Source organism: Engraulis encrasicolus, chromosome 10 (assembly GCF_034702125.1).
Source record: "Engraulis encrasicolus isolate BLACKSEA-1 chromosome 10, IST_EnEncr_1.0, whole genome shotgun sequence".
NCBI classification, from domain to species: Eukaryota; Metazoa; Chordata; class Actinopteri; order Clupeiformes; family Engraulidae; genus Engraulis; species Engraulis encrasicolus.
In genome coordinates, this window is record NC_085866.1 from 34772431 (window position 1) to 34796614 (window position 24184).

At 44.4% G+C, this 24184-nt stretch overlaps 1 protein-coding gene across 1 annotated transcript in view; it reads right to left on the reverse strand.

Moving 5' to 3' along the window:
* LOC134456996 (antigen WC1.1) overlaps positions 1–24184 on the reverse strand; it is a 37084-nt gene that overhangs the window by 3094 nt on the left and 9806 nt on the right. Inside the window, exons 2-16 of the mRNA XM_063208708.1 lie at positions 23350–23661; positions 22920–23015; positions 20319–20516; positions 19747–19962; positions 19053–19325; positions 17209–17517; positions 6608–6895; positions 6039–6365; positions 5660–5953; positions 5173–5466; positions 4579–4851; positions 3987–4280; positions 3239–3373; positions 1831–1929; positions 1069–1200 (exon numbers count right to left, since the gene is read on the reverse strand). Of these exons, the coding sequence (XP_063064778.1) occupies positions 1069–1200; positions 1831–1929; positions 3239–3373; positions 3987–4280; positions 4579–4851; positions 5173–5466; positions 5660–5953; positions 6039–6365; positions 6608–6895; positions 17209–17517; positions 19053–19325; positions 19747–19962; positions 20319–20516; positions 22920–23015; positions 23350–23661 (3540 nt within the window). The remainder of the gene's footprint in view (positions 1–1068; positions 1201–1830; positions 1930–3238; positions 3374–3986; positions 4281–4578; positions 4852–5172; positions 5467–5659; positions 5954–6038; positions 6366–6607; positions 6896–17208; positions 17518–19052; positions 19326–19746; positions 19963–20318; positions 20517–22919; positions 23016–23349; positions 23662–24184) is intronic.

The following is a 24184-nucleotide window of genomic DNA, read 5'->3' on the forward strand; positions in this document are numbered from 1 at the left end:
CCTGATCTGTGTTTGGAGGGTTTTACATGGTCAGTGATGGATACATTATCAGGTGGTTAAAGAATTATGGAAGATACACCAACTTGTTACATTCATGGTGTTCACTAAAACAAAGCAGAATAACATTTAAATGACATTGGAAATGTTTCAAAAGGATGTCCAAAAGGTGATGGTATTCATGAAAAAAGGTATCATTGGTGAATGGGAAATAAACTACTGAAAAATAATACACAGGACACCTTTAACAACTGACCAGGTAGGCCCTTTAACCCTCTGGTTGTGTTAGAAACATGGTTACGTTCATGGTGTTAACGGTCAAAATTGACCGCCTACACAAAAAAGGTAATAATACATTGATTAAAAATCTGATTTGCGTATTTTGTGATTAATATATTATTTCCCATTCACCAATGTTACCTTTTTTCATGAATACCATCACTATCAAATTCTAAGCATTTATTATGACTGGGGAAATGTCACTTTTCATACATGAAAGGAGGGATCTTCTCCATGTCCACCATGTTGAATTTCCAGAAATAGACATTTTTAGCTCCAAACGTACTATACCTTTGTCATACTATCATATATTAGCTTATTACATAAATATACTGTATATGAAGAGTTCAGATGCAAAAACCCCTAACTCCATTTCTGAAGAGCTGCACTTCTATATTTTTAGAGAAACCCGTTGTTGGTTTGGTTTACATTCATGTACTTGATAATACATATAAATAGTTATATTACATAAATAAAAAATAAAAAAATGCAATTTTGATAGCTTTGTATTAAATAAAAATGAATTAAGATTATTTTCTGAAATGGCACTTAGGGGGTTTTGCATCTGAACTCTTCATATATAAGTCAATATTCGTGAAAAGGTCAAATTTGGTAATAGGCAGGCAGCACGGTTTCAATGAGCACCAGAGTCGCATTACTTACTCTGGCCACCATCCTACACTGAGCACCTTCAAGTCATTGAACTGCTCACAGAGGTTTAGCTGGTAATAGAGGAGTTACCTGGTCAGCTGTGAAGTGTTTTACCTGGTGAGGGAGGTTTACTGTAGCTACCTGGCAGAGGTGGAGCGTCCTCATCCTGGCTGGTTACAGGACTGGCCACTTCCATCTGGCTGTCCTCGGCCACGTCATCATACTCAGAGGATACCTGGCTCTGGCTATCCGGAACCTTCTCTCGCCCGTTGGCTATCAACACAAAACATTCTTCTATAACTTCTATAACAAACTTCTATAACACTCGCAGTGAGTTAATGTATGTGATTAAAGAACCATGAGCCATATGGTAAAGAATAGGGTAGATAAACTTGTCAGTCCAATGCATTTTTTGGTGTCCACTTTTTATATTTAACTTCCAAATTATAGGAAGATTGTATCTTGTACAAATATAGTCCATCAGAGCAAGATATCCCAAATCCCGCCCACCCAATGCAAAAAAATGTGCCGAAGTCAGGTCTCCTAAGGGGTCGTTGTCCCCCCTTCTTCTTCTCTGTCCGTTGCGTTTGGTGGCAGCAACATAGATTGTGCACTACCACCAACTAAGGGGCTGAGGGATCCAAGGTGCAGTGCTAAGGGAATTGCGGTGACCCAAGGATTCATTTCCACATATGTACTCTAAGGGCGTAATCTATTCTCAAACCCTGCTGGTCTCCTAAAGGGGCGTTCACCCGACGTGAAATGGTTCTCGGAAATGAATCATGATGATGTATCTTGATCTACTTAGAAAATCGTTATCTTGTATCGTGTAGTTATTGTATAATAATTTAAACTATGAGTAAAATTTCAGCAAAAAACATGTATGTTTGTAGTGAAGCCCACCTTGATTCTGCAACCTCATTTCGATGCCATCCTTCAGGCTAACAATTTCTGGCTGCTCAATATCTTCGCTGGTGACGGTTGTTGTAGTCCGGGACAAACCTGGTGAGCGTGGGGTGTCAATCAGATAAGCTGCACACGTTACTTTAAGGGTAGAACAGCAGAGCATGCTGTCATTATGACTTCAGTAGAGGAGTACAGAAATGGCACAATGCCATAATTGTGATGACTGAACAAATTTCACATTACACACATACATGCATAAATGTTTTCTCTAGAGATTTTTAAAGTAAGAAGTACCAGTAAAAATAAAAAACTTGCCTACTTCCGACACAGGTACTTCACTGAGTAACGAGTAGGTCAGTGTACCTGTATGTTATGATCAATCAAATTTGGGGCAGGTTTTTTTTCAGTTTTTGTTAGTAACAACAAAGTTTATTTATCTCATTTGGGCACAGTGAGATAACTGGCCTAAGAGTTAAAGGTGCAACGTGCAGGAAATGGTCAAAAAAGGTACTGCAACTATGCTGGTCATTGAAACTGGGTTGCCTATTGCCAAATTTGATCTTTTCATGAAAGTTTACAAAGTAATAAACTAATATTTTCTAGTATGCCCCAAGTACAGTCATATTTGCAGCTAAAAATGTCTATTTCTGGAAATTCAAAATGGCGGACCATGGAGAAGATGATCCCCCTTTTCATGTATGAAAAGTGCAATTTTCCCAGTCATAATGAATACTTAGAGTGGTGGTGGTAAGTATTCATGAAAAAAGTAACATTAGTGAATGGGTAGCATGAATTCTGGAAATAAACAACTAAAAATCTTGGACAGTGCACCTTTAAGGAGTATCATACGCTAGTGTTGTACACTCCTACTTCTACCCACACTTTTGGCACCTCTGTCTTTGGCATACAGTATGCATGGCTTAAAAACTGAACTCATATGACTCATATGCCCCTCAGAGGGACAGACAACACACATTAACTAACAGTGCCATCTCCTGGCTGTTCGAAGGTAAGCACAAAAATAACCACCCTCATGCTCTGTCACTCAGGTTTTGGTATAGAACCATAACGCAAAAGTAGGAGTAAATTCATGATGTAAGCACAACACTAGTACCGTACATGATACTATGTAGTTGTTACACCCGTTACTCCACAGCACCTAATGAAATGAGAACCTGATTAGGTTTTTTACTTTTCTTTTAAAATACTTTTACTTCCAAAGGCTTGTACACCTCTGCTGATAAAAGACCACAAAAATCTACAATCTCTACGTTTGTGCTGTGTGCCCTGAGGAAGGTCTTAAAGACAAAAATACTGACTATTAAAAAAAAATCTAAATTGTGCAGACATTTTTGCTTCAATTTCCTGAGACTCTAGAAAAAAAGGATGAAGTTGATGCACTAACCGCGCAGCAGCTTTGTTATGCGTTTTCGTTGCCAAAGCACTAGGACAATGATGATCACCAGCAGCAGCAGACCCACTGTGACTCCAACAATCAGATTGATCGGGAGTTCGGGAGGAGGGAAGATGTCCACGAAACCTTTTGAAAAGAGAAAAAGTGAAAATGTTGTATTTTTGCGCACTGCACTGAAACTGAAAATCATGCACCATGCAACATGCAACATTTGCTACAAGTTACATAGGACATCACAGTCGATACAGTAAGTAAGTCAATATAATTATGAGGATGTACTTTATCTATGAAGCTGCTATCTATGTTTATTGGCAACACAATTGTCATTAAGATTTAAAGGAGCCATCATCCTTATTTCAGTAAATTGATTCTGTAGTTAGGTTAGGTATCTGTAGTTAGGCCCTGGTAAAATATGAGAAAACATACATTTTTTCCCTCTATGTGCTTGCGATGCCTACTTTGACAGTACCCTACATATAGCCATAATTAATGTAGCAATGGAAGTCTATGGTACCAAATAAAACATCATCAAATGTACTTATAGAGCACTTGTGGCTTGATGCTAGTGTGTGTGTGTGTGTGTGTGTGTGTGTGTGTGTGTGTGTGTGTGTGTGTGTGTGTGTGTGTGTGTGTGTGTGTGTGTGTGTGTGTGTGTGTGTGTGTGTGTGTGTGTGTGTGTGTGTGTGTGTGTGTGTGTGTGTGTGTGTGTGTGTGTGTGTTCAGCATTAACCAATCTTACCATCACAATATATCTCCCTCTCGTAACCAGAACCACAACTGAGCCGTTGGACGCAGCGCTCAAGCTCGGTCTTGTCTTGACAGGAAAGGACAGTTTGGATGCCAGTTTTCTGGGATTCTGGCTTGCCGTGATGTTCCTTGCTGCTGTTGTAATTTCCGCATTTCAACTTTTGGCAAAGCAGGTTGGCCGTCTTTCGACCGTCATTCAGGTTCACACATGCAGCCTGCCATTCTCCGTGTTGAAACACCCTGAACTGTCCACCACAATGGTGAGTCAGACTGAAGTTGAAAGCGTCTAACACAAGGTGATGGGAATAGATGAATGAATCAGAAATCAGAAAACATTGCACACTGATTACTGTTCACTTATTTTCTATATATTTTTTATTTTTGGTGTCACAATGTGTGTGTGTGTGTGTGTGTGAGTGTGTGTGTGTGCGTGCGTGCGTGCGTGCGTGCGTGCCTGCCTGCCTGCCTGCCTGCCTGCCTGCCTGCCTGCCTGCCTGCGCATGTGTAAGTGTACTCATGTCCAGTATGTGTGTGTGTGTTTTGCTCTTTTTGTTATCTACGTGTCAGTGAGAGCCTATACTTACTTCTACACATCACAGACACGGCTCCGCCACCACTGCAGACCTTTGGTGTCCATGATGAGCACTGCATGAGTCTGGCCTCCTCACCAGTGCAGTCGAACTGGCGTAGCTTATCACCGGATGAAGAATTTGACTTGTAGGAATATTGAGCCCCGCATCTGAGATTGTCACAGACCATTTCTGACATTTTGTCAGTCCATCCGTTGGAGCAGACTTTCTCGCTGTCGATCATCACCTCCCCATAGCACTCGTCAGACAATGTCACCTGCTTTTGTCCTAAATGTGTGCAGACACAGACAGACATTTGGGAAGCAGCTCCAGTTAAACCACAGACATGATGGATATTTTCGATTTCTGGGCTGGACTTAAACCACAAAAAGCCTGGGCATTTTTATGCCAGCCAGATTTCGGCATCCATCCCTCGAAATTGTGGGCCAATCTATAAGCTCCATCAGCTCCTACTGTCCACCAGGAAATGCCTGATATGCCTGATTACCAGTCTAGGCCTGTGTGCAAGGAAGCTGGACTGGACCACAATGAACATTTACTGCAATACAATTTCCATACCAATATTTTACAATGTTATAAACTTCTAACCTTCACAATGGACGTACAGCTGCTGTTGGTGTATCTCCTGTGCTTCTCTCTCACAATCCCAGATGTTCTGGGACTGGCAGCTGTAGGTCTTGTTCCACCACTGGTTGAATCGAGTATCATTCTTGGAGAATGTCCCCGGCCCGCTGCAGCCTAGGTTGCTGCAGAGCGACTTGGCCTCGGTGCTGTTCTCCCCCCAGGTATGGGAGGGGACGGGGAAGAGATTGCTGTCTGTCTTGACAGACACTGGTCCATCGCAATAGCTCTTCCTGGAGAAGACCACCAGACGACGCCAGCCTGTCGGCAAATGTTTAGAAGAACTTTTAGCCTGTGTGTATACTATTATATGCTCCTGTTAATCTGTTCAAGTCTCTTTTGTCTTTGTTCTTTCATTGATTTTCATACACTACATAGGCATAGATGAGCCACTTCCTTGCTATAAATACTTACAAAGCAATATTTGTATAACTGTGTATTACATGCAACCTACTTGAACACTTGACTTTGGCAACCTTGGAACACTGAGCGGTATTGTACTGTATTGTCGTGCAGCTTTCCATAGACATGGAACCCTTTTCACATGTGACAGTCAGTCCTTGTGAGGACTCGTCAGGAGTGGCCATTGTTAGACTGCTTGCTACACCACAGCCCACGTCATTGCAGACCGAGTTTTGAATGTCCTTCTCCACAGAGCCGCAGAGAGGTAGCCACTGGCCCTCCAGGTACACCTTTGCATTGCCAGCACATTTGTCACGAGGGTCGTCCAGCTTGGCCATGAGACTACCTGAAAACAATGGAAAATGCGAAACATGAGAATAGAGGCAAATTATATATACAGTACAGCAACATGCGGAGTACTCTGGACTCACCTGAACAAGTGACATAGGCCGCCTTTGTACACGAATGATTGTACGAGACCCCTGTGCAGGTCCCCAGATCGGACACACTGTCACTGTCAGGGCAGTGAATGCTGTTGAAGACCAAGTTCATCTCCATGCTTTGCCTTGGATCCTGGTTCGTGTTCACAGGTCGCCCACAACCGAGTTTGGAGCACAGCTTCTCAGAGTGCTTCCACACGTCTCGGCACACCCCTCCACACTTTCCCCCGCGACACACCTCGACGTATCCCCAGCACCTGTCTTTGGTCGCTTCCTTGCTTCCTTTGCGGTTGTTTTTCAGCATCACGGATACATTGCCTGATGTGGATGGGGTACAAGAACAAAAATAAATCAGAGCAGAAACTATGCAACACTGTCTTTTGATCGTTTTCTCACATATAGTTAAAAGAAAAGCTTCATGTTTTAGCAGCAAGATAGATAGATAGATAGATAGATAGATAGATAGATAGATAGATAGATAGATAGATAGATAGATAGATAGATAGATAGATAGATAGATAGATAGATAGATAGATAGATAGATAGATTTTCTGTATTACCAGCGCAATTCACAGTGGCCACCATTCCGCTGTTTGCGCTGGCTTGTTGCAGTGTATATCTACGACCTGACGTGTCATTCAAGCTCAGTTGCATCAAACGATCGGTGGTTTGGTTCTTGGAGCTGTGGGAGATCAGGCCACCACAGTGCATCCTTTCACAGACGTGCTTAGCAGCAGCGTCGTCCCAGCTCTCTGGCTCTCCGGAGAGGAGGGACACCACACCTGCCTGTTCGACTTCTACTGTTCCTGAGCAGTGGCTATTCCCCCTCACAAAAAACAGATGATGACCTGCAAGACAATGTAAAAAATCACCACCAGTGTCATCATCATTAGATACATGGATGGTAAATCATGAAATGTATGTATTTCAGGGGTCCCAGTCTAATAACGACCTGCTACAGTATTTAAATGACTTTGTTACACCATACTTAATGGAATAGACACAATGTGACAAGAAGAATAAAAATAAATAAAGCTCAATAGGTAATCTGTGTTCCCTATCGCAGGAACTGCGACCTATTACTCATGGGACATGATCGACCTTGGTTGATCCACGAAGCATTTTTTATATCTTTAATCAAGCCGAATGGCAGATGGCTGTGTCAGTCAAGCTAGGGTCCGCCCACCGGCGGCGGCTATTACTGCACTGACGCCCATCTCACTTCCTCTTTTCTTGCTTCGCCGGGAAAGGTCCACGTAAAGTATCACTGTTACGACATTGTTAAAATATACAATGTTGCTATTTGTTAATGAATTTCCGTGTGGCGTATTACTCGTAATAGCCGGTGTACGCCAGCTAAGAGTGCCCACGCGATTCTTAACTTGTTTTCTCTGTCGTTTCAGATGTTTTTATTTACAGGATTTTCAGATGTCCTCGAGATACGAACATCTATGGAGGGGGCCTTGGGTCGCACGCGCCTCCCTGAGGGGAGAACACGATACAGCCGCTTTCCCAAAGGGAAGGACCCTGTTTCGTGTTTGGTCTGCGTTCCCCTAGGCACGCTGAGAGAGCGTCTCAGCAACGGAACTATCCTCAATGCAGACGCCGTCTCTACCCGTCTGCTAGGCAGTGATGTACCCGAACGCGTTCAATGAACGAAAGTTCATGAACGAGTTCATATTTTGAGCGAACGTGAACTGAACGGACAGTATTTTCTAGATGATGAACGAACTATGAACGCGTTCATCTGGAGCGTGAACGTGAACGTTCAGTAGTTCTTCATTCCGTAGTTACCAGATTTCATTAATATTCCTGCAGAAACCGCTACTGAACACAATGTCAGAGAGTCTAATATTATGTCTTATCCATTCTCTCTGACAGCGTCAGACACCATTCTCTCCGACTGTCTTTAGTCTCGTGCAAAGAGGCGGGACCAAGCAAACAGCAGGCATCGCTCTACTTAAAGTCAGAGCGGCCAGCAACCAGCCAGCAGTGTGCGAGTTTTCTGATTTCCGGTGACTCTAGCGACCGTCTTCTGGGCATTTGGAATAAGTGTGGAGTGGTCTCGCTTCACTATTTAAGTTAAAATGCGCCGCGCGCAGCACCAACAACAAGAGAAAGCTGCCTGCTGGCATGTTGCAGGATGGCAAATTTTGCGCATGAGACAGAGACAGAGACAGATGCACACCCAGATGCCTTCACAGTGGTCATGGGAGATTTCAACCACGGAAATCTCAAAACAGTTCTTCCAAAATTTCACCAACATGTTAACTTTCCAACAAGAGGACAAAACACCCTGGACTTTGTTTATACCCCAAAACAAGGAGCATACAAGGCAAAGCCCATCCCCCACATCGGCCTATCAGACCACCTAACGATTCTGCTACTGCCAGCCTACAGACAAAAGGTAAAACTCACCAAACCAGCTCTGAAGGAGGTGAGAAAATGGCCAGAGGGATCCGTGTCACGACTACAAGACTGCTTTGAAACCACAGATTGGGACATGTTCAAAACAGCTGCCACCCACAGCAACCACATTGACATTGAGGAGTACACAGACACTGTGACCTCCTACATCACAAAATGCATTGATGATGTTACAGAAATAAAACGCATCACCACCAGAGCCAACCAGAAGCCATGGTTCACAGGAGACGTTCACAGACTGCTGAGGGCCAGAGACAAAGCCTTCAGAGCAGGAGACGTAGCTGGCCTAAAAGCAGCAAGAGCAAACCTGTCCCAGGGCATCAGGAAAGCAAAAAAGGAATACTCGGACAAAATAACAACACACTTCAAAGACAGCAGAGATGCACAGAGCCTGTGGCAGGGCATACAGGCCATCACGGACTATAAGCCCGCACCACGAAGCTGTGACAACAACACCTCTCTGCTAAACGACCTGAACAGTTTCTTTGCCCGTTTTGAAGCACAAAATGACACTCATCCACAGAAAACTCCCCCTCCCCCCCATGATCAACCCCTGTACCTGTCCTCTGCCAGTGTGAAGAGGACACTGGCCACCATCAACCCACGCAAAGCAGCTGGCCCAGACAACATACCTGGCCGAGTGTTGAAGGATTGTGCAGAAGAGCTGAAGGATGTCTTCACAGACATCTTTAACATCTCTCTGGAGCAAGCAGTCATCCCATCACTTTTCAAAGCTGCTACCATCATACCCGTGCCGAAGAAATCATCACCATCATGCTTCAATGACTACCGTCCTGTAGCACTGACGCCCATAATCATGAAGTGCTTCGAACGGCTAGTCCTGTCACACATCAAAGCCACCCTACCCCCCACCCTGGACCCCTACCAGTTCGCATACCGAGCCAAGCGATCCACAGAGGATGCAATCTGCTCTGCCCTCCATCCAGCCCTCACCCACTTGGACAATAAAGACTCATATGTGAGAATGCTGTTCATTGACTTCAGCTCAGCATTCAATACCATAATACCACAACAACTCATCAGAAAACTGGACAAACTAGGTTTCAGCACCTCCCTCTGCAACTGGCTGCTGGACTTCCTGATGCAGAGACCACAAGCAGTACGGGTAGGGAATAACACCTCAAGCACCCTGACCCTGAGCACGGGGGCTCCGCAAGGTTGTGTTCTCAGCCCCCTGCTGTTCACGCTGCTGACACATGACTGCACAACGACCCACAGCACTAACCATCTAGTGAAGTTTGCGGATGATACAACACTGGTGGGCCTCATCACTAAGGGCGATGAGACCCACTACAGAGAAGAAGTAGACCTGCTGGCCAGATGGTGCAAAGACAACAACCTCCTGCTGAATGTCAACAAGACCAAGGAGATTGTTGTCAACTTTCAGAGGGTCCAAAAACAACTGCCACCACTGACCATCGACGGTGATGCTGTGGAGAGAGTGAGCAGCACCAAGTTCCTTGGAGTGCACATCAGCGACGACCTTTCTTGGACCACCAACACTACATCACTGGCGAAGAAGGCCCATCAGCGTCTCTACTTCTTGCGCAAACTAAAGAAGGCAAGTGCTACACCCTCCATCATGACAACATTCTACAGAGGAACCATAGAGAGCGTCGTGTCCAGCTGCATCACAGTGTGGGGAGGAAGCTGCACGGAGAAAAACAGGAAGACACTCCAGCGTGTTGTGAACACAGCGAAGAAGATCATTGGAGTACCACTCCCCTCCCTGCAGGACATTTACACCGCACGCCTCACCCGAAAAGCACTGATGATCATCAAAGACACAAGCCACCCTGCACACAAACTGTTCAGCCTCCTGCCCTCTGGAAAGAGGTACAGGCGCCTCCGTTCCCGTACCACCAGGCTTGCAAGCAGCACGATGCATCAAGCAATCAAGATACTGAACACTCAACCCACTCTCCCTTCACTGTCAGCCTCTAGCCAGCCAGGCCACTGACAACGCTCCCCCCCCTCATCCCCACCACCATATCTGCGACTGAACATTCCACCTGCACTACTACATCTGTGACTGAACTTTCAACCTGCACTAACTCAAAACATACACATGCACACACACACACACACACACACACACACACACACACACACACACACACACACACACACACACAAGCACACTGCACTTTCTGCACTAAACCCAAACATACACACACTGACACACAACTCATACTCACACACATACACACACACACACACACACACACACACACATACACAGGTACACACACACAGACGCACACCGCACTTTCTACCTGCACTAAACACACACACACACACACACACACACACACACACACACACACACACACACACACGCACACACGCACACAAAACACATACAAACACACACACACACACATACTGCTGCTGGTGTATTTAATAAAAACCTTTTTTTAATTATTTATTTCTTCAAATGCTACTATTACTATGTCAGAACGCTATAAAGGACTTTTAGAAAAAAGAACAACAAAATACCTCCTCTTAATGTATGTTCTCTACAAGTCTTCTGTTGTCCAGTCTTGCACTTTAAATGTCTGTATGAGCAATGTCTACGTCCATACTGTCTATGTCCATGTATGAGTACTGTCTATGTCTATACTGTCTATGTCCTTACCTAGATTAGTCTATGTCTGCATGGGAGAGCAAGAAACGCAATTTCAAATTCTTTGTATGACCAGTGCATGTAAAGAAATTGACAATAAACTTGACTTGACTTGACTTGACTTGACTTGAGAACAACAGTGCAGGAAAACGTTAGTCCACGCACCCGATGTAAGTCCAGTCCATACAGTAACAGAAAAGAAGTGAAATCGCTCAGCACACAGTGTCTAAATAACAAACACTCTAAAGGACTACTAGGCCTACTGATAAACCACTCTTAATGCAAAACTAAAATACAGTAGACTAATATCTAACATCTCATTGTTAAAACTAATTTAGGCTTTAGGCCTACACTTTTTTCAACATTGGGGGTGAGTTGTGAACTGAACAATGAACTAGTAGAAAATGTACTTTCCCAACACTGCAGAAAACACAGTTAAGGACTATAGGCCTACTCTCTATTACTACTAATAATAAACCGCTGCTCTAATGCACAAGTAAAATACAGTAATATCCAGCAATGTCATTGTTAACACTAATTAAATAATGGCTATCTGTGGAGTATTTATATGGGCTTTGTCAATGAATTTAGATTTTTTTTGTGAACTGAAATGAACTAGTTCATTTATTTTGTGGACTATGAACAAACTACTTCATTCTGAAAAAAATATGAACTATGAACGAACTAGTTCATTCTGAGAGCTGTGAACTTGAACTTGAACTAGTTCCTGTAGAAAATGAACTTTCCCAACACTGCTGCTAGGCCAGTCGAGCGTGTTAACCTGCCGGTTAGCCAGCTAGCTCCTCGAGCCCCTGAGTTCCGACCCCTCCCTGACCGGCTTGTGTACCCCCTTCTAGCCCATGGCGCGCGCTGCTAGCTCAGTTAGGCTTTTAGCCTCTCCCCCGCCCTGTAGCATGGCTCTGACGGGTGGTTTGACTACTTGTACTGGGCGCATGGAAGTGTTGACACAGGTAAGTTGGGCTCGTAGGCCGATTAGACTCGGACCTATACTAGCCCTGTGAGCAGCAGCCTGGGGCTTTGTCGCATGTATGGACGGACGGGGACGTCTACCGAACACAAGCTGGATTACGCCGACCTCTACTGTATGTGGGACCACTGGCACGTTTTGTCCCATGGTCCCCGTTGTACACCGTAAGGACACACCCAGTGCCACACACTTGTGACCCACTGTATGTTCACGTAAGCACCTGGTTCGCCCAATGTGTTGCCCGAACACATGTCATGTACACATCAAATAAACAAATTGATCTGTTTGCACACTGATGGTTTGCACGGTCCCTTCTGATGGTCAGTTGTGAAATAAAATGTTGTTCTCCCCCCATGTACGGTCTGTGATTGCACGACTATCTGTGAATGCCTTAAAGGTAGGCTACCTATCTTGCACTGCCGCTCTGAGGAGCCTCTGTGCAGGACATCCAAACATTTCACCCTCCCTAATCTCGGCTATAAAGGGAGTGGAGACGCAGCGCTTCACCTTGGCACAGGTCTGAATTAATTAATTAATTTAAATAAAGTAAAAGTATCCCTCGCAGCGCTCTCGTGGGCCTCTGCAACGGGAAACCAGACTTATAACGCGCTCTCATTCTGCTATATGGAGGGTCGTGCTACTGTTATGGGGTTGGCACAGGGGAGAACTCCCTGCGTTTTGTGTACAGTCACGAGACGAGGCGCGCACTGTTCGCGCGCTTATCTCCGTGTCTGGCTCTTGCGCCCACTGGACGGGCTTCATACACAGCTTGGCCAGGCAGATAACGACGCGCGGGAGCGCGCAATGGTTTTGCTTCGACTGCTGGCTAGCAATACTATTTACAATTGTTAACACGACCGAAAGCTGGTGCCCGAGCCTCAATTTACGGCATACCGGGCAAAGTTATACTTGTTTTCCCTCTGAGGGTAAATAAAGTGACTGAAATCTCGGGAATGTAGAATGCTCACTCCACATCGTTTTGTCGGGTGCATTCGCCCGGTTCTGTGTTGTATTATATTTCTTGATACTGACGTCTGCCTGGCGCACTATGTCTGTTCTTGTCCGACGCAGGATATTCCTGCGTTTTGCATTGACACTGGGGCCTTACATTCTGTACTGGTTCAATGGCAATGCGTGCGTAATTGGGTTCGCCCCGTCTCCGTGTGCGCTCTCCAGATGTCTGGTGGCTGCGCAACGGGGGCTACTTTATGCCAGCTGCCTATTTTGCTGTCATTCACGCACATGGGTTTTCACGCCAGCCTCTGTCTTGCCTTGTGGCCTTGCATCGGGGACTGCTCTGTTCTGTGTCCACTCCACATGCGCATTTTCGTCGAGTGTACTTGCCAATTAATGACTGGGTCGTCATTATGGATCTGGCGTCTGCCCATTTCACATATACCCAACCATGTCAGACACAGGTCTTTCTGCGTTTGCATCCTAGGAGTTCTAGTCATGCTTTGGAGTGGAGCTCGGCGCGCTCGCTCGCTCTCTCTCTCGTGCGTGTTCACGTGCTTGGTATTGCCTGTTATAGCGGTGTTACAGCCCATTGGGAGAGGTCGGGATTTATTATTATTATTAATTATAATAATAATTACAAGAATGGTAATACCTATAATAATAATAATGATAACAATGATTATTATTATGATGGCCGAGCTAATCATAATATTACTTATTATTATGAGTCATTCAGAGGTTTCTTCTCCTGGCCCAGCCGGTTGTATTCCTCAGTCTGACTGGCCCCTATTTCTAAGGGCCCGCATCCCCTACTGTACCTGGAGCGCATGAACAGTTTACTGATGTCACTCAGCCTGTTCTCCCTGGGTTGGCCGGGGACAACACAGTTGTCCCTGTAGTTATTGGGCATGCTTGGCGCGGCAGTGGTGCCCTTGCCAATGTGCTTATTGTGACTGGGGCTTTTTCGGGTCTGACGCACTTCTAAGTATTTCTACCCAAGCAGGGACAGGCACAGGGGTTTGGTAGACCCCTGAGTGCTTGTCAGTGTGGTGGGGGGCCGGTTAACCATGGCACCTTATGCGTCCACCACGGATCGGTCACAGCATGGTGGTCAATGGCTTTTGGCCCGCCAGCCAAGCCAAACTACATGTCAAGGTGTTTGGGCTCCTCACAGTGCTGCTAGGCTTTCGCCCCTTCCTGTGTAGGTTGGATCAGACGACACTTTGGCGATTACATGCATCAGGGGTTCCCAACCTTTTCCAACTTGGGGCCCACTCGAAAGTGTCACAAAGGTTCGGGGCCCACCTCGGACCCGAATACAAATAAAACTCACATAAATCAGCAGCAACACACACCATAATGTGATTGTGGTTTTTGGAATATTATTTCAAGGCCCACTTGGTACACCTTCAGGGCCCCCCAATGGGCCCCGGCCCATAGGTTAAACATCACTGGCATGCATCACCGTGCACGATGGAGTACATTCCCTGCCCCTGTTCTATGTGGCATTGCTTTCAGGGGCTACCTTCATGCAGCAGCATGGCTTCTGCGTACAAAGGTGGGGGAGAGCATTCTGATCTCAGTTGGCAGGGCCAACATCGACCCGTTTGTGATATGGCTAACTGTGCATTGCCCCTTGTGAGCTTTCCCAGGGGGATAATCGTCCCTGGGGAGTGGCTGCCTTGGCATAGCCCTGGACCTGGGGACACTTTATGGTTTCCCCAACTGTCCTTCTCCCTTTGCTCCTGGCCAGGGTGCATGAGGATGATGTGTATTCTGGTGGCTCCAGCTGGAGCTGCCCAGTCATGCTTTCTCGATTTCTGCTGTTTGGCAGTGGGCCCGCCATAGGTGATCCCACTGTGCTAGGTCTTACTGAGGCTGGTCGACGGGGTGATAGCATGGCCACGGCCGGCACTAGTGGCCTGGCCTCGGAGAGGCTGTAACTATCGGATGTCGGCCTGTCTGGTGAGGTGGCAGGGGCTCTCCAGAATTCCAGGGCTCTGTCTGCCCTCCTGCTTTCTGCGCTGGCGTGACATGTTTGTTGGTGTGATGCGCTACCTGGGGCCCGACTCCTTTTAGTGTCCTGTTGCCGGCACTCTTGGCTTTCCCCGGCATCTTTTGGACCAAGCGATGGCAGCCTTGACAATTACACTGTATGTGGCGGCAGTCTCAACATGTCATTCTGGGTTTGGGTGTGCAACTCTGTGTTCGCATCCCCTGGTGACACGTGTCATGATGGGCATATGGCGTGCCCCACCCGGGCCTTTGTCGGCATGGGGCCTGCTGAAAATTCTACGGGCACGAGTGGACCCCCAGTTTGGGCTTCTCTCGTCAGCATGTGTCAAGCTGCTTTCCCTCAAACATAATTATTGGGCCCTACCATGTCCTACATGGTTGAGCACTCTTACGTTTTACCGGCCTGGGTCAGTTTGTTGCTCCTCCCCTGCCTCTCTCTCCGCCACTCATTCCCTGTTACCTCTGTACCGCCCTCTTTGATGATGACGGCACTGCGGGCCTAACTCAGCCATTGAACATAAAATAAATAAATAAATAAAAGAATAAAAATTGGCATTTGAGACAGTATTGTTGGTGATGTTGTCCTTGGCCTAGCGCCTCAGTGACATACTGTACATGCGCTGTTGGTACATCCGGCCTGCCCGCGCTTCTCTGCGGAGGATGGTGCGGTGGTGTTACGCCAGAATGCGGCTTTCCCACCCCGCAGTGGACACAGCCTTATGCCTAATGTCAGCTCCTTGTTTAGCTGGTCTCTTCACTCCCCCCCATTGGGTTGTTCTTGGGGGTTTATTTACATGAGCTTTGCCCTGTGCGTGCCCTCCGCTTGTGTTTGGATGGCACACAGGGTTTAGGTGCTGCACTCTGCTATGTATTTGTCATGAGGCAGCCTCGGGAGGTAAGGCCCACTTCAGGCGTAAGTTGGCATATTTGGTTGGCCCCAGCTTCAGCTTTGCCCTGTGTGTGCCCTCCGCTTGTGTTTGGATGGCACACAGGGTTTAGGTGCTGCACTCTGCTATGTATTTGTCATGAGGCAGCCTCGGGAGGTAAGGCCCACTTCAGGCGTAAGTTGGCATATTTGGTTGGCCCCAGCTTCAGCTTCAGAGCTCCAGCCAGGCCTAGGGCTCGCTCGACCTGGGCTCCAGTCCTCTCCGACTCGCCGTGGAGTCAAGCCCTGCTCATTGACTTCTCCAAAAAGAGACTGGGTCTCTACCTGCCCCAGCCCCAGCTCCAGCTCCAGAGCTCCAGCCGCGTATGGGTGGAGGCTACTGAGTTTGTCTACAGAGGACTCCTTTGGCACCCCCAGTGGGTCTGTGTGCACACTCTACGAGGGGGGTGTCGTTGTCTTGGCCCATATACAGATGGATGTGTGTTTGACATATGGAGGGCGACAGGGTGGAGTTTCTCCACTCTTTTGTTTGATTCTTCATGTGGGAGGTGGCTGACCCTCTGCCCCACGGGCTGTGTTAACTGCTGGCAACGGGGAGGTTTGGCCTCTGTGTAGTCGCACCACTACCTGTCGCTCCCCTATAGCTGGGCGTTGGCATACTGTGTGTGTGGTTCTGGTGGTGGTGGGGCCCTGCCCTGGGAAGTTGCGGGGCCCTCACTGCACCGTATTCCGAATGGTGCCCTCTGCATAGCCACGTCGTGTGCGGGATTGGAGGCGGTCCCATGAGTAATAGGTCGCAGTTCCTGCGATAGGGAACATCTGGGTTATGTATATAACCCCAGTTCCCTGAGAAGGGACCAGACCTATTACTAGGTTGAGCACACGGCGTCTCTGCTGAGGGGCTCAGCAGCGAAAGAGGAAGTGAGATGGGCGTCAGTGCAGTAATAGCCGCCGCCGGTGGGCGGACCCTAGCTTGACTGACACAGCCATCTGCCATTCGGCTTGATTAAAGATATAAAAAATGCTTCGTGGATCAACCAAGGTCGATCATGTCCCATGAGTAATAGGTCTGGTCCCTTCTCAGGGAACTGGGGTTATATACATAACCCAGATGTTATGGGTTTGTGTTGTTTTCCCTAGGCTCAAACAGTGGGGAAAAAAAGATTGATTGGGTTGTGGTAGTCATGTTTGGAGAGTGACACACACTATACTGTAGGCTACTCACTGCTGTCCTATTTACCTTGGCAAATAACATCAATGAATTCCTTCTTCTGTTGCGAAGTGCTCTCAGTCAGGCACTTAAGGATATGGACATTTTTTGCGCACTTCTCAGTCAACTGTAGATGTGGTTTGTTATCGTCGGTCCCATCGATAAAAATGCCACTGCCGTCTTTATGGGATTCACCGCACCCCAAATCTTTGCACACTCGGTCAGAGAGCCCTTTGTCCCACCTCGTCTTCTGAACCTTCCTCCAGCTGCCCTGGTACTGCACCTCCACCCTCCCAGAGCACTCGTCCAGACCATCGCGGAGGCGCACCTTGTAGCTGTCTATAACAGTTCAAGGATGAAAGCATCAACCAGTTGTCAAATCAGTTAGTCAGTCAATGAAAAAGTAGACAAATTCAATCCCTTTATCATATACTGTAGATCACCTTCATATTATGGAATGTGTGTGGAAAAATACAGCCTACTGTGACAATACACACACAGACTGAAGAATGACATTTTACAACAATCTTGTGAGTCTCAACATCTTTTTTCACAGCCTGATCTCCAAAAATTCTGTGCTCCTGGACACGGATGTTAAGGACACGAAATCCGTGTCCAGGAGCACGGATTTTGCCAAAATTCCGTGCTCCTGGACACGGAATTGTTTTCCGTGCTCCAGGACACGGAATTGTTTTCCGTGATGGGCACACGGAAGTGCTTCCTAAAGGCTATTACCACAACACTGTGTTAACTCTAGCATTATTTTGTTTAGGATTAGCATTTGGTATGTATTTTCTAATGATATAGTTATTTAAGTTGTGCCCTGACCAAAACATTCCCTAACCTTAACCTGTCATTAAAGACATATTTTTGAGAAATACCTTTTCCAGATGGTTGCTAGGCTATCAAATTCATATAATGAATGAAAGAATACTAGCTGTACCCAGACCAAAACAATCCCTAACCCTAACCCTGTCAGTAAGAAATGTTTTTTTGAGAAAAAATATTTGAAATTAGAAAAATCCTGGGAAAACACAAGACTGTGGAAACAGAGCTGTGGGAGTATAGAGAGAGCACTTCTGTGTGTCCATCACGGAAAATAATTCCGTGTCCAGGAGCACAGAATTTTGGCAAAATCCGTGCTCCTGGACACAGATTTTGTGTCCTTAACATCCGTGTCCAGGAGCGGATTTTTCCAATACGGATTTTTAACGGATTTTTCCAATACGATACATAAGTACAGTACTTTGAACACTATAATGTGTCTGTATATATATATGTATATATATATATATAATATATATAATATATATATATATATAATATAATACAAAAAAAATAACTAATAGTACCCTATATTCTCTAATACTTAAGCACAGTACTAAAAAAACAAAAGCTTACAATATTATTTACAAATACTAGTACACAAGTATATTTTCCAACACCATACTTACGGACTGCAATCTACAAGTAGACCTACAGTGTATTTAAAATATGCTATTTCTAACAGGTATTGACAGATTTGCAAAAATGTACCAAAATACTACAATGAAACAGGTAATAAAGTACAGTATATCGGCAAACACCAAGTGGTTGCAGGTAAGTGGCAGGTAAGGTAAGTGGATGTAGTAGTTGGAATGAGACCGACCTAGACTGCAGCCAGACTTATAAGTCAACAGTAGGCATAAACTTCTGGGGCACAAACGAAACATCATGTCACAGTAAGAAAACACAGTCTCATGCCACAGGACACTTAAATAATAAGAGAAAATGCAGGCTTAAATAATTAAAATGTTTAATTATTATATACACAGTAGGTGACAGTTGTGGTGACTAAACACTAAATACAAGCAACAGCAGGGGTGGACATTTACCTGAGCACATGATGGCTTGCGATTGTTGGCCACATGAGGCTTGCGATCTTTGGCAGTGCCACAAGGACTGAGCATGGTCTTTGCAAGACAATTTCCACCCGTAACCCGATATGGGCCTTTGGTAAGTTTTAATAAACCCACCACATTCCATCTCCTTGCATGCTATTTGACCAATCTTTTCATCAGCATAACATACTGCCGTCTTTTCAGTGTTTCTCTGTAAGTAGATGGTCCCATGGCATGTGCCACCTTCTAGTGCCATGGTGACATTATCTGAGACCGAAGAAAACAAAAATGCCACTTCAATAGCCAGTACGTAATAATATGCCAACTAAGAATCATGGCTATTTTACAGTACATGATACTTGTTTAGTCATACACTATCAAATATCTAGTTACTGTCAGCCCTCTAACACATCCAACATATGGGCATATCGTGAAGCGGGACATAGCCTCTAAAAGCGATACGATTTTCCAATAGACAAGTAGCCTCATAATGTGCACAGTTCCGACAGTGGAACAATATCCTAGTCATTGAAAATACTTTACTACCATAGTATTACATGCCAGTGCCAATTGGTCTTTTCAGTCACAACACATTTTGGTAACAGGGGCCTGGTCTTAGGAGTTTAAAAGATGAGTAATCAGTTATGAAATCAATCAATAGGGAGCAATACAGATATTCCGCTTGTACCTGAGCAGGAAAGAGAAACTTTGCCACCATTGATCTTATGACTGCCATCTCCTCCACAGTCCATCTGATCGCAGATGTCTTTGGGACTCCAGTTTGTGAAATTTTTGGTAAAGCTCTCACTGGTCACGGGCTCCCACTTCTCTCCACTTCCAAACACTTGTAGGTCCCCTGAGCACAAGTGTGATTTGTCTCCCCTTAGACGGAAGTGGAAATGGTCTATGAGGGACACAGAACAAACACACACACACACACACGCACGTGCGCGCGCGCACACACACACACGCACACACACACACACGCACACACACACACACGCGCACGCACACACACACACACACACACACACACACACACACACACACACACACACACACACACACACACACACACACACACGCACATTGTAAATCACATTATTTCATGTCCACAAAAAATATGTTCTGTAGAAACAATAAATGGTAATCTAATCTAATTTAATCTAATCTAATCTGTTTATTTAATAGGTCCAACCTTGATGTTTCACATTTATGTACTGTGGAGGAAAAATAAATACAACATAATGTATAACTCACGTGTACAGGTGACACTGACTGGTTCTACACATGTGCCCGATGAAGACCAGTCAATACACCGCCAGAGGGATTTTTCATCACCCACACAGTTATATTTCGTCTTATCCAATCCCCCTCCCCAGACAAGGGGGTTTGGACTTGAGGTAGGTTCACCACAGTTGAGTTCTTTACACACCTTCTCTCCAATCTGCTGTTTAGCTATACAAAATCCAGTAAACAATATGGGTTAAAATGAGACACTTGGAAATACAGTGTAGGCATGATTAAGTGGTTAGGGTGTCAGGCCCAAGCGTTGCCAGTTTGATTAACCTGTGCTTTCCCCCACCCTTCTGACTGAGGCTCTCCCCCACCCTTCTGACTGAGGCTCTCCCCCACCCTTCTGACTGAGGCTCTCCCCCACCCTTCTGACTGAGGTACCCTGAGCGTGGTACTGTACCACCACACTGCTCCCATGGGGTGCTGTTTGGGGCTGCCCACTCACACGGGTGAGGCATAAATGCAATTTCGTTAGGTGCGGTGATCATCAAAATGAGGTGGAACCAATCAAGATTGCGAGATTCTCAGAGATGTGAAGTGCGAAATGAAACTGTTGAATAAGAAACAGTTGTTTCAGAACCAATAGCTGCTCTCATATGAACTCACTCAAAGACATTATGGCCCTCATTTATCAAACTAGCATGAGACAAAAAACATGTGTGCGTGCCTACGTGATGTGTATGTTCTTTTCTGTGAAAGGTTGGCATTTACCAAATCACATTGCACAGTAAAGATGACATCAGTACGACAGGTCTGAGGCGGTGTACGCAGTTCTCAAGTTGGACTTGAGATGACAATGATCGCCAACTTCAGCAGCAGTTGTAGCGCAACAAATTGTTATCGTAAAAATATGGAAAAAATTCTGAAACATTTTTCTATTTTATGGCTGTATCCCCTGTTTCAATTGGTGCAGCCTCGGCGGGAGTGCTGCGTTCATTTGGCATAAGTCAACAAGACACTACTAATTTGTGATTTGACGTGATGTTTAAATAATTAGGCCTATGCAATATTCAGCCGCGTATTGGAACACAGATAAACACATCAAGCCAAGTGGCATGGCCTACAAATCATTTGGAACTCAAATACCACAGAATATCTGCGGTGGAAGTTTAAGAAAAATGGTCGATGGCAAGGTTCCAACCTGTCAAGATGTTCTGTCACTGTAATCAGAGACATTTGAAGCAAAATTGATGAAAGCTACCATTTTTTTCTCATTACTACCATTACTCCGAGGCTGTAAGTTGTTCTAAAATCTAGACGTGGTACAAAAAAGTTTTTCAAGTGCTTGTTTGTGTGTTTGTTTTTCATGATTCCATATTTTTTTCCTCAGAGCTGAGTGATACCCAGTGGTGTAGTATACTTTTTTTATGGTGGGTACTGTATATTTGAGCATTTTTTTTTAATGAGTATAGGCCTACTGTATACAGTATATTTGTGCTATTCAAAACAATGGATCAATCAATTTTAAGTGGGTATACTGAAATCCCTGTAGACTACACCACTGGTGATACCATATTTGTTTTCCTATGCATGCTCTAGAAAGGTTCCTATTACTTACTAATGCAATTATTTTTAATTATTTCTTTTGGTGTTTCTTAAGACCAGACAGTTGCCCTTTGAAATGAGTTAAGTTCTGAGTCTGGTCTGTATTCCATCATGTTTCTAAAAAATAAAAATGACTGGATGAACATCCTCCGCGACAGGTGATTCCATTCTTTTTGCCTGGGCCTGTATAATTCACTAGACTATATACTATGGGTGGACAACATTCATTTTAAAAAATGCGCTTATAAAACAAAGGTTGCGATTCTGAGAGGGATGTTCACTTGGTTGACAACGATGTTTGCTTTGATTTCTTCTTAGGAGTTTATCAATCACTGCATAGTTTACAGAGCAGTTAACAAACAAAACATTCATTCCAGGACATATTTGAGACACGAGGAATTGTGTGCGAGATTGAATAGCAGTGAAATACTTAAAAAATGATAAGGTATGCTTTCCATCATATTTTTTTTTCCATAACAAGCCAATATGTAGTAACCTGTAAGCTTCAATAAGTCCATTTGCAAATCACAGTATAGCATGAACAATCACTTTGCCAATACCACAATCACAGGCAAACTAAACAGACCACAACTGTAATTCCATTTAACTGCACTTTAAAAGTGCTACATTGGATTGCTGTGCCATTTGGGATCCGATTAGTACATTTCCAAATTATGGTGTAATCCATGCAGGCCTATATAGGCCTACATTGGTGAACACAATGATATATATATCATAAGGCCTTTTGTTTTGTTTTGTTTTAGCTTTCTTTTTGAGAATATCATCTCTATTTCAAGAAATGAGCCAAACCAGTGGAGAAAGATTATAACTCTACAATGGTCTACTATTCCTCATGTCAATGTCAAATGATCACTCTAGCCTGCTGACTTACAATGGGTTATTCACAGAAATATAGTAATGTTGTGAAATACAAAGTCATTAAATAAAGTAATATTAATTTAATTTAACATTAAATTTAAAATTGAAATCTAAGAATAGATGGTGATATTAAACTCTTACCACTTTCATCAGCAGCACACAATGTGTAATCTCTGTCTGTTGTCAGCTTCACGAATCCAGCACATCTTTGTTTATCCAGACTAAGCTTTGGTCTTTCTATGTGTAAAAGTGAAGTGTAACATACTTTAAACCCAACATTCAGGTTGCTTAATACAGATCAGGTTGCAGCATTCTTCATATTATCACATTATATGATACAACTACATACTGTATTTTTACCATTATATTATATGATTTTAGGCTATATTGAAACCATTATATTATATTATATTATATTATATTATATTATATTATATTATATTATATTATATTATATTATATTATATTATATTATATTATATTATATTATATTATATTATATTATATTATATTATATTATATTATATGTAGGCTGCAGAGGCAGACCGTCATGTGTTGATGCTACACTCACTGGAGCAGGTGACGTATACATGTTGCTTGGGAAGTGCTTGGGAAGTCTTGTCATGACCACATGTCCACAGGTTTTCCTCTTTTCCAGAGCACCGGAGGTTTTGGGCCCAAGTTGACTCGTGGAGGTTGCGGTCGTCTATGTACTCTGTGATGGTGTTGTGAACTTCGCCACAACGGAGGCTCTTGCACACCACCTGGCTGTTGGTGTCTGTCCAGCCCTTGTTGCCCACATGCTTCCACTGCCCTCCGTCGTGGATGTCCACTCGGCCGCTGCACGGGTTGTCCGTGCCGAACAGCATCAGCCTGTTTTGCGCTAGAGAGGTGCACAAGGGGGGTTGGTTATGCACTGCACACTATGCCGTGCAGATGAGGGGCGAAGGTGACACAAAGGTGATTTATTTTTTTCCTATCTGAATTTGAGTAAGTTAAAGGTAATGCATGTCATTTCTAAACATTATTGGTTACAAAACGTACTATTTAGTCAGACTTTTTCCTTTATTTAAAAATATTCACTAAAGAATATAATTTGTGAATGGGTAGCTAGACGAATGCATCTATGGACAAAACTCACCCAACCCAAAAAAATGTATACATAATATTTTTGAAATTATTTGAATACATCTAGGTGTCATTACTAACATATTAAATATAGAAAAATCTGACTTCAGGAAAGATGTCATTTTCAAGTTTTTAAAATAAAAAAATAAAAAATAAATACATGATAATTACATTATTACTGCAAAAGACCTATTGCTTTCATATTGGAATCCCAGTAATCTTGTGTATGTTAATATGTTTTTGTCAGCATATTGTAGTAGTCAAAATTGCCAAATGCA